The sequence below is a fragment of the Neophocaena asiaeorientalis genome, unplaced genomic scaffold (assembly GCF_003031525.2).
Source record: "Neophocaena asiaeorientalis asiaeorientalis breed wild unplaced genomic scaffold, Neophocaena_asiaeorientalis_V1.1 scaffold120, whole genome shotgun sequence".
Classification (NCBI taxonomy): Eukaryota; Metazoa; Chordata; class Mammalia; order Artiodactyla; family Phocoenidae; genus Neophocaena; species Neophocaena asiaeorientalis.
The window spans coordinates 1224727-1238524 of record NW_020185322.1 but is presented as its reverse complement, the minus strand read 5'-3'; the positions used below and the strand labels follow the sequence as shown (position 1 = coordinate 1238524).

The window sequence follows — 13798 nt, the reverse complement described above, 5'->3', positions numbered from 1 at the left end:
CAGAAATCTAACGGAATAAAGCACAGTGCTGCACACCATCTTATTTGGTCTACTTTCTTTATGGTTACACCTGCTAGTGACCTTGTTTATTCTAGATGAAAGATGAAAAGTGAATGAAGGTGAATTATCACAGCTGATTTTCAGATATTCTCTGCCTTGTGCATGATACACAACAGAATTACCCCTGGTTCCCTCTAACAATTTAAACTTGGAAACAATATAAACGTGACGAAACTTGTAAACCATTTTCCTCAACGCCGAATAGCAAGAAATAGTACACAGGTCAGCAAGGAAGATGGCGATGAGGGTTGGAAAATAGGGTTAAGAGAATTAAATCGAGATTTGAAACTTCCTTCATGCCTTCTGGATTTGTCTCAGCCAGCCTTGGAATAAACACCTGGAAAGAAATTGAAAACGATGGTTCTCGCAATTCCCTTCTGAACCACCTGCCTTACAGAGGCGTTTATCAGCCCTGCGGCACACACGTGGGTAAGATCATAAACACCACCCCAGGCTAGACTGCGCTGTACCAGCATTTTCCATCATAACCAGCTTCAAGCCTGTTCTAAAAGTGTTTATTCTATTGGACTCCACTGGCTACTTTTTGTACTGACCCCAAAGGTAACTAACTCAGGAACCCAGGAAAACAATGCAAGTAACAGATGCTAAAGGGAGAGCAACAATACTAGTGAAATGCTAAAGAAATCGTCTCTGAGACTATTTTATAAAGAATAGTGATGACTGTGGAAGATACTGATTTACCCATTTAATAGGTTTCCAAAACCCAAACCAAATAAAACACAACCACACCAAATCTAAATTACAACACTTTATTGCAGCATCGGCAAAGGTCAGATTTCTGAAGCTGGTGAAGATCGGGCAGCATTTCCATGTGAAATGTTACAACTTTACAAGTTTTGTTTCTTATTTAATTCTACATGCAGAAACTGAAACATGGTAAAAGAAAAAATGCAAAATAGCTAGAAAAAAAGATGTAATCAAGTTGTAGCATACAGATGTGCTCTTCAACTAAATTTACTATGCCTATTGGAAAGCAAACAAAAGACAACTATCCTAATAAATTAACGGATTGCCAGAAACAGACTAAGAATGTTCATTTCTACTTAGTGGGGGGAAAACAAAACAAAACAAAAGAAAAACAAAAGCAAAATAAAAGCTCTACTGTTTCCATACTTTGTTTAGAGACAGAGGCTGTAAACCCATGAAGGTCAACAAAATCTCCGGATCCCCTTCTCGCTGTCCTTCGTCCATCTTCTGTGACATCTGCCTGGCACGCTGTCTGTTTTCAATGATACTTACAATGGGCTCAACTATCCCTGTTCTTAGGCTGGTGTCAGACTCCCCTAAGCCATCTGGGTACATGCTTTGTACACTAATCGTCTTCACATTTTCTTTTTACCCTAGTAGGCAATGTTACATTACTGACTCTGATGGGTAAAACTGATTTTTCTCCCTCATCCCTTGTTCCTCTTTAAACAAATTCCTAAACAAAAGCCTTCCTGGTGGATTATCTGGTATTTGGATATCTTTCATCATTTTGTTGTCCTGCATGTAAGTTTTCACTAGAAGATTTTACTGCTTGCTCTATACTTTGCTACTATAGTCCTGGAGCCCCCAAATGTATCTTCTTCCAACTTGGGATGTTCAGTTCAGAGACACTGTAACTCAAATCAAGTTTAAACTCAAGTTCATTTTCCCCATACCATTACCATTACAACCGTTTCTTCTTCGGCTCAATCATCTCACTGACGCTCTTCTTGGTGTAACTGCTCAGGAATCAAGTCAACCATCTCATTTCTTGACTGCATTCTCAAGAGAAGATGAACCCTCACGTGATTTCCATTACAAAAGGCCTTTTCTGCCTTATCTGGAAGCGTCGGCTTGTTCCGGTGTTGGCAGAGGCTGCTGTTTCTGCCTCATGGCCCCAGCCTGTCCCAGGTTTAGATTCGCAACTCTCTAGACCGACATGCTGAGATGTGTCCACTGCTCTCATTCAATTGCTGGAGGACTCCACTATCCACAACATCAGATACAGGACCTAATGAAATGACACGTGCTGCTGGATCAACGTCTCCTAGAGGCACAAACAGGGCAATGTTAAAGAACCAGGACTGAGGACGACCCTCCAGCAAGAAAAGGCCCCTAAAAAAGGCCCCAGCCACTATTCACTGATGTCTGCAGACAAGTCAGTGCTTTTTAAAGAGCACACAAACTCCTACTGAACTAAGAAACAACAGGGGGCGGAGGAGCACTAAAAAGAGCAATTCTGATGCTGATCAGAAGGGGGTGGTCCCAGTAGCTCTCCTGTAACTACTTTCTAAGATGCTGAAAATTCATGGTTTGTGTCATGGCTGAACGGTGTACCCTCCAAATTCACACGTTGAAGTCTAACCGCAGTACCTCAGAATGTGACCTTATTTGAAGACAGGGTCACTGCAGATGTAATTTGTTAAGACGAGGCCAGACTGAAGTAGGATGGGCTCCTGATCATAACAGGAGGAAACCCAGACACAAACACCCTGGGAGAACGCCACGTGACGATGAAGACATGGGTCAGATGGTGCTGTGGAAGCCAGGGGATGCCAAAGATTGCTGGCAAAGCACCAGAAGCCAGGAGGGAGCCTGGAGCGGATTCTCCTCTCAGCCTCAGAAGGAACCAACCCGGCCCTCACCCTGGATTTCGGCCTCCAGAAGTGTGAGGTAAACCATTCTGTTGTTTAAGTCACAAAGTTTATCATGCTTTCTTTTGGCAGCTCTAGCAAACTCATACAGGTTGTCTCTCACAAGGCAAGTTGCATTAGCAAGAAACTTTCAAAGAATAAAATGCAAATACAGAAAAGTCTATCTTCAGCTGGATACATCCGTTAAGTCGTGCAGAACTGAACTGAATGGGAAAAGGTCAGTAGAAGTATTCTCTGAGAGAAAGAAACAGTCTCTCCCCTGATGTCAAGACAAAGCAATGGTCTAAAACAGAATACTTTAGATAAATGCAATGAATGACAGGAAAAGCGTTCACAGTCTTTGATAAATAAGACACACTTATTATAACCCCTTGCTACTCAGAGTGTGGTCCACACTCCAGCAGCTTTGACATCACCTGGGAGCTTGTTAGAAACTAATCAGAACCAGCAGTTTAACAAGAGTCAGGATGGTTAAAATAGGTATTTTAAAGTTTGAGGAGCGCTGGTATAACCCACACAAATTTATAGCATATAAACCATATTAGTATTAACACTTGCCAAAGATGCTGAGTTTCACAGTTTATTCAGCACTCACAGGGTAGAAAGCAACCCTGTCCTGCACTACAGAACACCTTGGTAACTGTATTACCTAGAGTGCTACTGCCATTTTAACTCATTATAAGCAAAGGCTTACTCCTTCTTAGAGCATTCCTGCCCAGGGAGAAGGACTGAAATTTTAACTTACAGCCCTATTTCAATCCTGATTATAAAATATAAAAATCATTATAATTAATGTCTGGGAGCCTTATCAAAATCTACAGGTAATAAAAACTTAAAACTGCTTTAATAACCAGTTTCCAAGTAAATTTCCCTTTATCTGACATATAATGTCAACAATTTAATAACTTTTAAAAAAAAGTACTAGCCAAGTTAAGAGTCAAATTGAAAACAGTTTCTCAGACCTCACTCACAGAACCTCCCTCTGCCTCTTCCTACAGGACTTCAGCACGCAGACACCCGAGGACCACGGCTCTAGATGCACAGGTTCCAACTGAGTCTGGCCCAGCGTTAAAAATAGAAGAAAATAAAGAGGAGCCAAACTACCAAAAGACACCACCCATCACCTAACGTTCTTCCACGTGACTACATTTCTTCACTTAAGTTTAAAAAATAGCAAAGAACATTTGGTACTTGAAAGGCTTCAAAAACTCACTTTTACACATTTGCTTGTTCCTCTACAATGTTCATCTGAACCTGCATTTTAAGAGCACTGGCTTTGAGAAGACTATAAAACCATAAGACTTTACAGAGGGCCATTTTCAAGAGTGTTGGACAAGTTAGGATTTCCTTTTCCCAAGTCATTATTTGAGGAAGAGATTTAAAATAGGTAAAGCCAAGTAGCTCAAGAGGTGGGAGTCTCACAAAATCAGGAAAACAAAAGGGAATGAGGGTGCTAGGGAGCATGACACAGGGAGAAAGTTTGTTAAATGACTAAGCATAGATTTTTTTGAAGTCCCTCTGTCCATTCAACAAATATTTACTGGGCATCTACTATGTGCCAGGCACCAAGACCTATGGAGGAGATATAACGGAAAGCAAGACAAGGCTTCATGTCTGCCCTGAGTCTTCAATCTCCTGGGGGATGGACACAAGCTAGCAGGTGACGAAGCACAACAAGGTCTGGGGAAGCACAGTGAGCCAGGGCAGCAAGGTCAGGCTCCCGAGTTTCAAGGGGAGATCTGACGGAGGAGCAGGAGTTATCTGGGGAAGAGCCCGAAAGGGTTCCAAACAGAGGGAGGCAAAAAAGGGCATAACTAGAAGAGCTAAAAGGCCAGCTGGGTGGAAGTAGGGGAAAAAATAGCAAGAGGTAAAGCCAGTAAGGGGAGTGCACCCCCATCATGCAAGGTCGTGTTAACCAAGTGAGGAGCTAGGACTTTTATCCCACAAGCCACGAGGAGCCACTGAAGGGTTTAAGCACAAGAACTCACTCCTGGTCAGATGGCAGGTTTGCACTTAAGAAAGAATACTGTGGGGAGAGCAGAGAGGATGCATTGGAAGGGGTTGAAATTGGAGACTGAGAAGCATATCTGGAGGTTGCAGGCAGTAATCCAGATGAGAGGTGACAGTAGCTTGATCTAGAATCTCCATGGCAGAGATGGGATAAACAGGGCCAGTGTGAGAAAGCCATTTACCAGTAGAATCAGGGTATTTGTTAATTAACTACACAGAGAGACTGATGCAGAGGAAGAGTCAAAAACAAAACCTCCTTTTCTAGTTTGGACAACTGCGAGGGCAGAGCTTCCGTTCACTGGGCTAGAGAACAGAGGAGGGGAGAGGATGGGGCAGGGATACGCTGAAGTCGAAGTTCCCGGGAGACGTCTAGGTGGTTGTTCAGAAGACAGCAGGTGCACGGTCAGAAACCAGAGTGGAGGCTTGGGCTGGAGACCCGGCTGGTAATGGAGCCACGGGAGGGGACACCTGCGAGAGCGCTTGGCGTAAGCGAGGGGCCAAGGACCAGCCTGAGGGGCACGGGTGTTTCCAGGAGGAGGCAAGGCCACCCCAGAGTCAGGAGACAAGCAGAGGAGGCAGGCAGGGAAGAAGACCAGAAAGGGCAGCAGAGCCGCAGAGGTCACGGGAAGAGAGTGTGCTGACAGAAGAGGGGGGCCCATGTGCAGAGCGCTCCAAGACAGCCACCCAGATGGCTGAACGGAGCACTGAGGCGGCCGGGCCAAGGCCAAGGTGTCAGGGAAGGGGCAGGAAGGCAGATGCGAAGTGAGTGCGAGGTGAGAGAGAGCCAGCGTGGCCAGTTCCAAGTCTGGCTGCCTGCAGGGCTGGAGGGAGGGAAGGAAATCAGAAAGGTAACAAAGAACTTTGAAAAACGACTGAGTAACTGGTAGCAAACTAAGAAAGGCACATCTCTGTGTTCATATACACAACTATAGCAGCATGTTTAAGTTGATACATCTGCTTTCCCATATTTTTATTCCATACTCCTTGAGAAATGCTTGGTGCTTAGACTCTCCATCAATGATTTTTAAAATAAATACATGACTAGGGCAGAATTAGCTGTCAAGTACCTGGACCTGGTTTCTCAACTGGACTATAAACCTGAGAGTAAAGGCTCTGTCTTCTACTTCTGAATTTTCCATAGTGCAGGACTGAACCCATGGAAGGTGCTGGATGAAATGTAAGCTGAGGGGAGCAAATCCTACTGCAAATAGTAATTATGTAGCAAATGTCACATTTATTGATTCTGTAAAGTCACCCAAACATTGAAAAATTAGGAAATGATGCTACTGTTACAATATCTAAACTGAGAAAGGATTAGGGATTAATAGAAACAATGCTGTTCAGAGATGTTAGGCTGCAATATGGCCAGTGAAGTTGATGAAAAATATCAAGATAAGAAAGAGGGAGCAGACATTACCAAGAACACAATGGTATATGTTTAAAGCTACTCTAAGAAAATGTAAAAGGAGAAAACTAAAATTTCCATGGCCTTTTTCTTAACTTAGCCGGTTCCACGTCTTAGCACAATAAAAGGTATTAAAGGACTTTAATGAAGGTTGGGTAATTTAAAATAACCTAATATCTTATGCCTATTGTACATCATTTGTAACGTGCATTTCTAAAAAAAAAATTACACTCAATAGCTGTTAAAAAACAGATCCCTAAACTGTCAATGACAAACCAATTTCCTAAATTGCAATTTGATTAGAGTTGTCTGAACATACAGTTCAAAGAAAAATGTTACCAGGAACACGAATATACTTAGTGAGTGAAGACACAGGCTGGAACATCTGTGTTTTCTCCAATGCTACTACTCTCCTCAGTGGACCATTTCTCTACCCCAGCACTCTTTTCTACACCTGCTCGCCTGTCTCCAACAACAAGGTGACAACATTTGAGGGCTGCTGTAGAGCCTCAGTCTAAATACCCCAAGGAAGACCAGTAAGAGCACAAAGCCTATGTCACTTTTGATAATAACCCAAACACAAGACAGAAAACAAAGTTGATAGGTACGGGTCTTTAGATCAGATCCCAGCAAAACTTTCAACAACTTTAAAAACAAGATGAGTGAGGTCTTAGGCAATATCTTCTATATGAAATACCTTCCAGAGTTTTAATTATTTCACATTAAGCAACTCAAGTTTAAGAAGAACTGGCATAGATCCCAGCAGGATATTTTATAATTTAAAAACAAACAAACAAAATACCTCAAAACAAACTCAATCTGCATGACTGAAAGTCTAGTAACAGGTTTTGAGTTTTTGTAAACACTATGATTACATAACACTGGCTTGAGAGATTCTAACAAAAAGCCTGTGACTTCTCTCAAACTAATCTGTTAACTAGTCCGTCCTCAAAAGAGGAAACTAAAAAATCCAAAGAAGCCCACTCAGAAAAAGTAAAAGCCAAGATTGGTGTGGCTGAAATTAAGATTAAAAAACAAACAAACAAAGAAACAAACATATTTATAAACAGGTTTTCTTTACTCAAATATCTACAACTCAAACACTTTTCTATTTTGCTAATCATTGGGCCTTGATCATTAGGTATAATCCAGAACTATCTAATTTGCTCACATGGACACCATGAAAAATAGCTAAGGCAGAAATAAGAGAGACCGTCCTACCTCCCACCAGTCTTAAAGATTAGATCTGCATTAGGCGCTCCCTTTGGATGTTGGTAACGAGGCCGCCGCTCCCGATTGGTGTTTGCTGGAGCCGGGCGCTGGGCAAGAGACTGCAGCATTTCTGGAATTAGGAGCAAAACAGAAAAGGCATTTAACATTGGTAAATGTACTCCCAAGAAGCAAATAAAACCCTACGGAGATCAAGTTTATTAGTCCTGTCAGGTAGCTGACTAAAGAAAAATAACCATTATATGGACTAAAATGATTAATAAGTACAAGAAGAGCAATCAAGAGAGGAGACATGCTCTTGAGTATCATTTAACATCCAACACTCCCTTTACAGTCAATGTGGCCACGACGTTAAGTGTCCTGAGGCAGTGAAACAGCGTAAGAAGCAGTTTAGTACAACAGCTATCAGCACGGCGTTTGGAGCCAGATAATATTAGCTCAAATCCCAGCTCTGCCACATACTAGCTATGCGACTTTTGGTTCAGTTTCCCTAAATGTAAAAGGGGAATAATAATAAGCACTTATCTCATAGAATTGTTGTGAGGATTAAGTGATTTGATAAAGTACATAAGTGTCCGGCCATAGTACACACTTACACTGAGTGTTACCTACCATTATTTATTATTAAGAACATTGGGTATCAACTGAACTGGAAGAGAAGATTCTAGAAGTGGGATTTAAAGATAGAAACCTGGGACTTCCCTGGCGGTCCAGTGGTTAAGACTCCACGCTTACACTGTAGGAGGCACGGGTTTGATCCCTGGTCGGGGAACTAAGACCCCACATGCCACGAAGCGTGGCCAAAAGAAAAAAAATTAATTAAGAACAAAAAAAGATAGAAAACCAACTATTTATTTATACAACAATCTCTTGCACAAAAAGCAGTCGGTGAGTATAGCACTACACAGACAGCCATGTTATGGCTCTAAAATCTGGATGCCAGGGGAATGACAAAAGGCTGACTTAATGAAGTGTCAGTGGACTCTATATGTAAAGTTCCAGTTAATCCAAGTGTGCTGGGTATGTCTCTATAAAACTGGAATCCTAACTTGATGCCCGCAAATCTGAAGGAATAGAGGGTCCTCGAGACCAGGATTCTCAAGTAGACAAAAGAAATGACATTTGTTGAATAATAATTTGCTCACAGTTGACTGGCAGCGTGAGGCAATTAAAACTTGGTACTATATCACTTGCAAACATAGCTCTAACAGTATAGAACCTAACTGAATTATGGGGGAAGCAAAATATGACGAAAATTACATTAGTGTTACTTTACAAAATAAGTGAGAGAAAAATGAAGACAGAATGGAATATAAAAAACAATCAACTTCTCAGGCTAAATATATGCAAACATGACATGAAAAGGTGCAGAATAAAAGCTTTGATGTTCTGTACTTTAAAAGCCCAAATTTCCACTTCCATCCTGAAAAAGATTTGATACCTTGATAATCTTCTTGTTCTTGCCGTTCATTGATATCTAGTGTGAGCTTTTTCATTCTCATCCTCTCTTCCTGTTCTGCCTGTTGCTGGTTCCAATGATTTGCAGCAAGTTGGGAAGACATGGGTACATTAAGGATCTTAAACTGAGGAAAAAAAAATAATAAAGAAATCACAAATGGCTTGAGAAAATCAAAGAAAAAAGATTTCAAATAAATTAGTAAGTAGAATTAAATGAGTTTAGAAAAATAATAATCTTTCCTTCCTTAATAAGTCAATAAAGACAGCATCATCTAAGAACGTAAACAGACAACAGTGTTACTCTACTAGAGACAAACCCATTGGGGCTGGATGGGAAGTGGAAGGCCATCAAGTTCAACCTCCATCAAGTTCAACCTTTTCTGCACCCTGTTTGGGAGCACACATCTAAGCAACAGGCGATCATTTTCCACTGTACAGACCCTATTACATATGGCTAACTATGAGAAAGGGTTTTATACAGAAAGCTGTAATCTGCACCCTTTTCATTTCTACCCTCTGGAATCAGTTCTGCCCTCCTGAACTATACAGTCTAGTCCGCCTTCAGGCTTAACAGACCTTCATATTCCAAAGATAGCTATGACACTGGAAAAGAGAAAGAGTTAATCAACTGACCGATGAGATCTATTTCTCTATTATGGGGGAGAGTTCTTATGTACGGACTGGTTTGTTTTTAGCAGGATGTCCCTGTTTCAGGACTGTTAACAAGGATTAAACTATAATAAATATATTGTGCATTTGTTTAAAACAATCAAAAAGTTCTTTAAAACATTACATAATGGCTCTATTACATTAAAACTTTTGCTTTAATGATCAAAACATTTTATTTCATTATTCTAATTCGCAGACATTTAGATATAGAAAGAAACTATCAACAGTATTATCCTTTCTTTTCAACTACTTACTTCATTGGTGCAAATTTTTCTTTTCCTACTGACTACAGAAGAAAGTTATTTCTGGGCACAAATCTGGTGCACAAAGAGATCTTTCACTTAAAAACTAAAGATTCCTATAAAGCTACACATTTCACATTTCTAAAAAAACCACTGCACCAGAAGGGCCAACACCCAAAAGTCAAATAAAGAAATAAAAATCAGAACAAAATATACTTTCTTCTTCAGACCACAAAATAACAGTGATGTTTCTTCAAATAATGTTCCTAAAATTGAACATTTTCCAAAATTCCAAATAATGTTTATGAGTTGAAAATTTACTTAATAACCAAGTACTCTGAGCTCTCATTTCATATTTGCTAACATTTTAAAAATAAAGTTCAATAAAAATGTTTCCTTAAACAAAATTTCACATTTTAAGAAATAAGGACTTCACTCCTCATTCTGAAGCTATATAGGTTACACACTATATAATCTATCCACTTTGAACCAAAAATATTTCTTCTAAAACACAGATTTATGGTCCTATGTTGACCCATACAATTTAGAATTCAGGACAGCTGAAATGAATTTACTTTTCAAAGCTCCAAAGTTTCTGAAGGTAGGTTTTAATTTTATGCCTACACGTTCTGAAAAGATCAAATGGGGTGTGCAAATTCACAGGTATACTGAATTTTCATGTGTGCCTCAGAAAAGGGAGGGACAAATGAAGAAAACTGATTATTTACTGTTGTGTAATTTGATCTTCACAGAAAGATATTCCTAAGGCTCCTTTTAAATAAGAAAAATCAAGGTTCAAGAAGTGTGCCAATGTAGTACAAATGTTCAGGAGCTGTACGGGAATAGGAACCAAGGCCTACCGAACTGATGTTGCCACGTACTGCCCTTCACAATTAAAAAAAAAAAAACAACTTCCTTTTTGTGCCAAGAAATCTGGTGATGAGGGGAGAGTGAGGGAGTGGAAAGGGGAAGCTGAGAGGTTTTAAAGAAAAAGAAAATGAATCAGACCTAAAATGTGATGACTGAAATAGAAAAGTCTACTCAGAGTACTAAGTCATTCCTAGAAAAGAAAAGAAAAGCAAAAACTCTGGGCTTTGAAAATCCTAGTAACCATGGTGAACTAGCAGTTCCAAGTGCTGAGAAGAGCAATTTTACAAAGATCTCACTCCAACACCAAGTTTAGGGTCTTGATCAAAAACAAACCCTTATTTTTCTAGGGACTGGGTGGAGGATGAGGGAAAGGGGAAATGTGAGGGCTCATCTCTGGCCTGAGGGTGAGAAAGGGGGGGAAATTTCCTAAAAACTTGATAACCCTAGAACCTGCGACGGAGGAAAGTCCTATTGACTAGAACGGAATTAGGAAGACAGTGTCTGAAAAAGATACAGCAGTGCTCGGAATCGAAGTCAAAGTTAACTATTTAAACATGACTCATGATGGAAACCCTGTTCCCAGCCCTCCATTCTGTGATCCCAACTGGTATTCAGTTTTCATATCTCAAGATTTATTTGCAGTATAGAAAAATAATGGTATACTGTACAACTTTGATCTTTTGAGTAACAGGAAATTACCTGACCAAAGCAGAGATAAAAAATTAAGGTAGGCATCATCTCCTGGAGGCTGTGCTGGGAGGGAGGAAACAGAACATCCCTGCCCTCACAGAGAACACCTCATTCCAGGTCTTCCCCCGCAGCAGCTGTCTCCCTCTCATAGCCTCCTCCCCACCCAGTCTCTTCTATCCTCTTATCTTGCTTTATCTTCCAACACAGCACTGTCTCCAACCTGACATTACTTCTTTATTGTTGCCTCTCAATACTAGAATGAAAGCTCCCAAGAGAGGAGGGACTTGGCTGACTCCTGCATTTCTGCACATGGAACAGTACCTGGTATGTGGCAAGTCAACAATAAGTATCTGTTAAATTACTATTTAAATGAATGGGGGAGCCAGGTGCTGAACTTGTCTGTGATAAGCTGTGGTAGCCACTGTATTTCATAGACACTTCCATTAATTATAAGATGTACCATTATTTTACATACCACTAAAACAGAAAAAAAATGCTGTCAATTATCCCAAGAGTCCACCAACTCTAAGAGGTGGCTTGCCTTCAGAAATATTAAAGTGTGGAATTTATTTTTACAGAACTGGTAATATATGATGTATCCTAGAGTTGTGTCTGAGAGCCAGGCTCTATTTTCTTCAGGGCACTTTTCACTATCTGCAAATATATTATGCTGTCTCTCTCCCTCATCTGGGTTGTGCGTTCACGAGGCCAGGGGCTGCATCTTGTTCATCACTGTAGCCTCACACTTAGGATGGTATTTGGCACATAGTAGACAATATTTGATGAGTGAATGTTTGAATCAAAGTGATAGCTTAGTAGTTGGGGAAATGATTTTGAGGGCCATCTGTGAGATAAGGGAAAGAAGGAAGAGGTAATTTAAGGAGAATGGAGGAGAAGGATTAGGGGTCAGAAAACAATGATTTTTGTTTTTTTCCCAAGAGCAATCTTGGCAAGTGAGCATTTTCTTGAGATTATCTGCCCTCACCCTCCTTTCCTTTCCCACCCTGAGCTTACACATAAAACCCTTCTACTGAAAGTCAAGGTATTTATATCTTCTAACAAATACATATGATTTAAATTTTATTTTAATTTATTTATCTGGCTGCGTCGGGTCTTCGTTGCGGCACGCAGGATCTTTGTTGAGGCATGCGGGATCTTTCGTTGTGGCACACGGGCTTCTCTCTAGTTGTGGCATACGGATTTTTTCTCTTCTCTAGTTGTGGCGCACAGGCTCCAGGGCTCGTGGGCTCTGTAGTTGTGGCGTGCGGGCTCCAGAGCACATGGGCTCTGTAGTTTGCAGCACGCAGGCTCTCTAGTTGAGGCGCTCAGGCTTAGTTGCTCCGCAGCATGTGGGATCTTAGTTCCCCGACCAGGGATCGAACACGCGTCCCCTGCACTGCAAGGCAGATTCTTTACCTCTGGACCACCAAGGAAGTCCCTATCACTGAATACTTTAAACGTTTCCAGTCTTTCCCCTTGTAAGCAAAAGATAATTTAGAACCTATAAAACAAAGTTACTGCTTACACTTGATAACTAACAACCAACTGTGAATACAGGGTGGACAGATTCTTACCTGCTGTTTATTGCCTTTTCTGGTTAACATGACAAATGGCATCGTATCTGCAGACTCTGTCTCTCCCTCCCCACCACCGAGTGGGGGCCCTTTCCTCAGCTGGCTTTTGAGATGCAAGGGAATGGCAACATCAAGTTGGTGCACTTTAACAGATTCGCCACTTCGTTGCTTAAAGACAGAAATGAAAAAATGTAAATAACCCAATACATTGCAAACAATTCCTTCAGTGCTATATTTCTTAGAGCAAACACTAGAGCCAAGTCGTCTTTCTGAAACCACAGAGCCATCCCCCACCTCCAAACCCTTACACACGCCTTGGAAGAACCATATGATTTGGCTCCTATTGATGGCTCCAGCCTCTCCCAAGCTCAAACAATGCTGTAGGTTCTACTGTTTCCCTGTTCCTTGAGTGCACTTGTCCTCTCATTCACACTCATGGCACACATGTTCCTCTGTAGTTATCATAGGCCATAACTGCCTGCTTATCCATGAGACGTCCCACCTGACTGATGGGGTTCATCACCGAACCCTTTCCCTGGCATTCTGTGGTGGTGCTTTACACACAGCAGGTGCCCAATTAATATTTAAGAGTGAATGGAATCAATTAATGTTCAGATTAACTTCTTGCTTATTAATATCAATTTTTTTTTTTTATTTTTAATATCAATTATTTTTAGCATTCACACTGGATTTATCAACCAATTATTTAAACAAACCTTCACCAATGACTTACATGTTAGGCTAGGAGATACTAATATTAAAAAGATAGTCTCTACCCTCAAAGAGCTCATAAACTTGTTAAGTAAGAGAGAGAAATAAATTAATTACAATTCATCTGGGTTGTGTATAACGTGTGTTGGGGATGGAGTGACCACACAGGCCTAGCTGAGAGTGGGTGGGTGCTGAGATTTCACAAAAGGTCGAATGAAAATGGGACATTTGAGAACA

General features: G+C 40.8%; 1 protein-coding gene across 2 annotated transcripts in view; it reads right to left on the bottom strand.

The window, feature by feature from the left end:
* Positions 1-816: 816 nt before the first annotated feature.
* The window catches only part of UPF2 (UPF2 regulator of nonsense mediated mRNA decay), a 92513-nt gene continuing 79531 nt past the window's right edge, over positions 817-13798 (bottom strand). The window contains exons 19-22 of one of the 2 annotated variants that reach the window (XM_024734153.1): positions 12851-13018; positions 8789-8930; positions 7339-7459; positions 817-2095 (exon numbers count right to left, since the gene is read on the bottom strand). In XM_024734153.1, the coding sequence (XP_024589921.1) occupies positions 2086-2095; positions 7339-7459; positions 8789-8930; positions 12851-13018 (441 nt within the window). In that variant the 3' untranslated portion in view covers positions 817-2085. Of the gene's footprint in view, positions 2096-7334; positions 7460-8788; positions 8931-12850; positions 13019-13798 lie in introns of those variants that run through there. The other variant, XM_024734154.1, reaches the window with a different exon arrangement.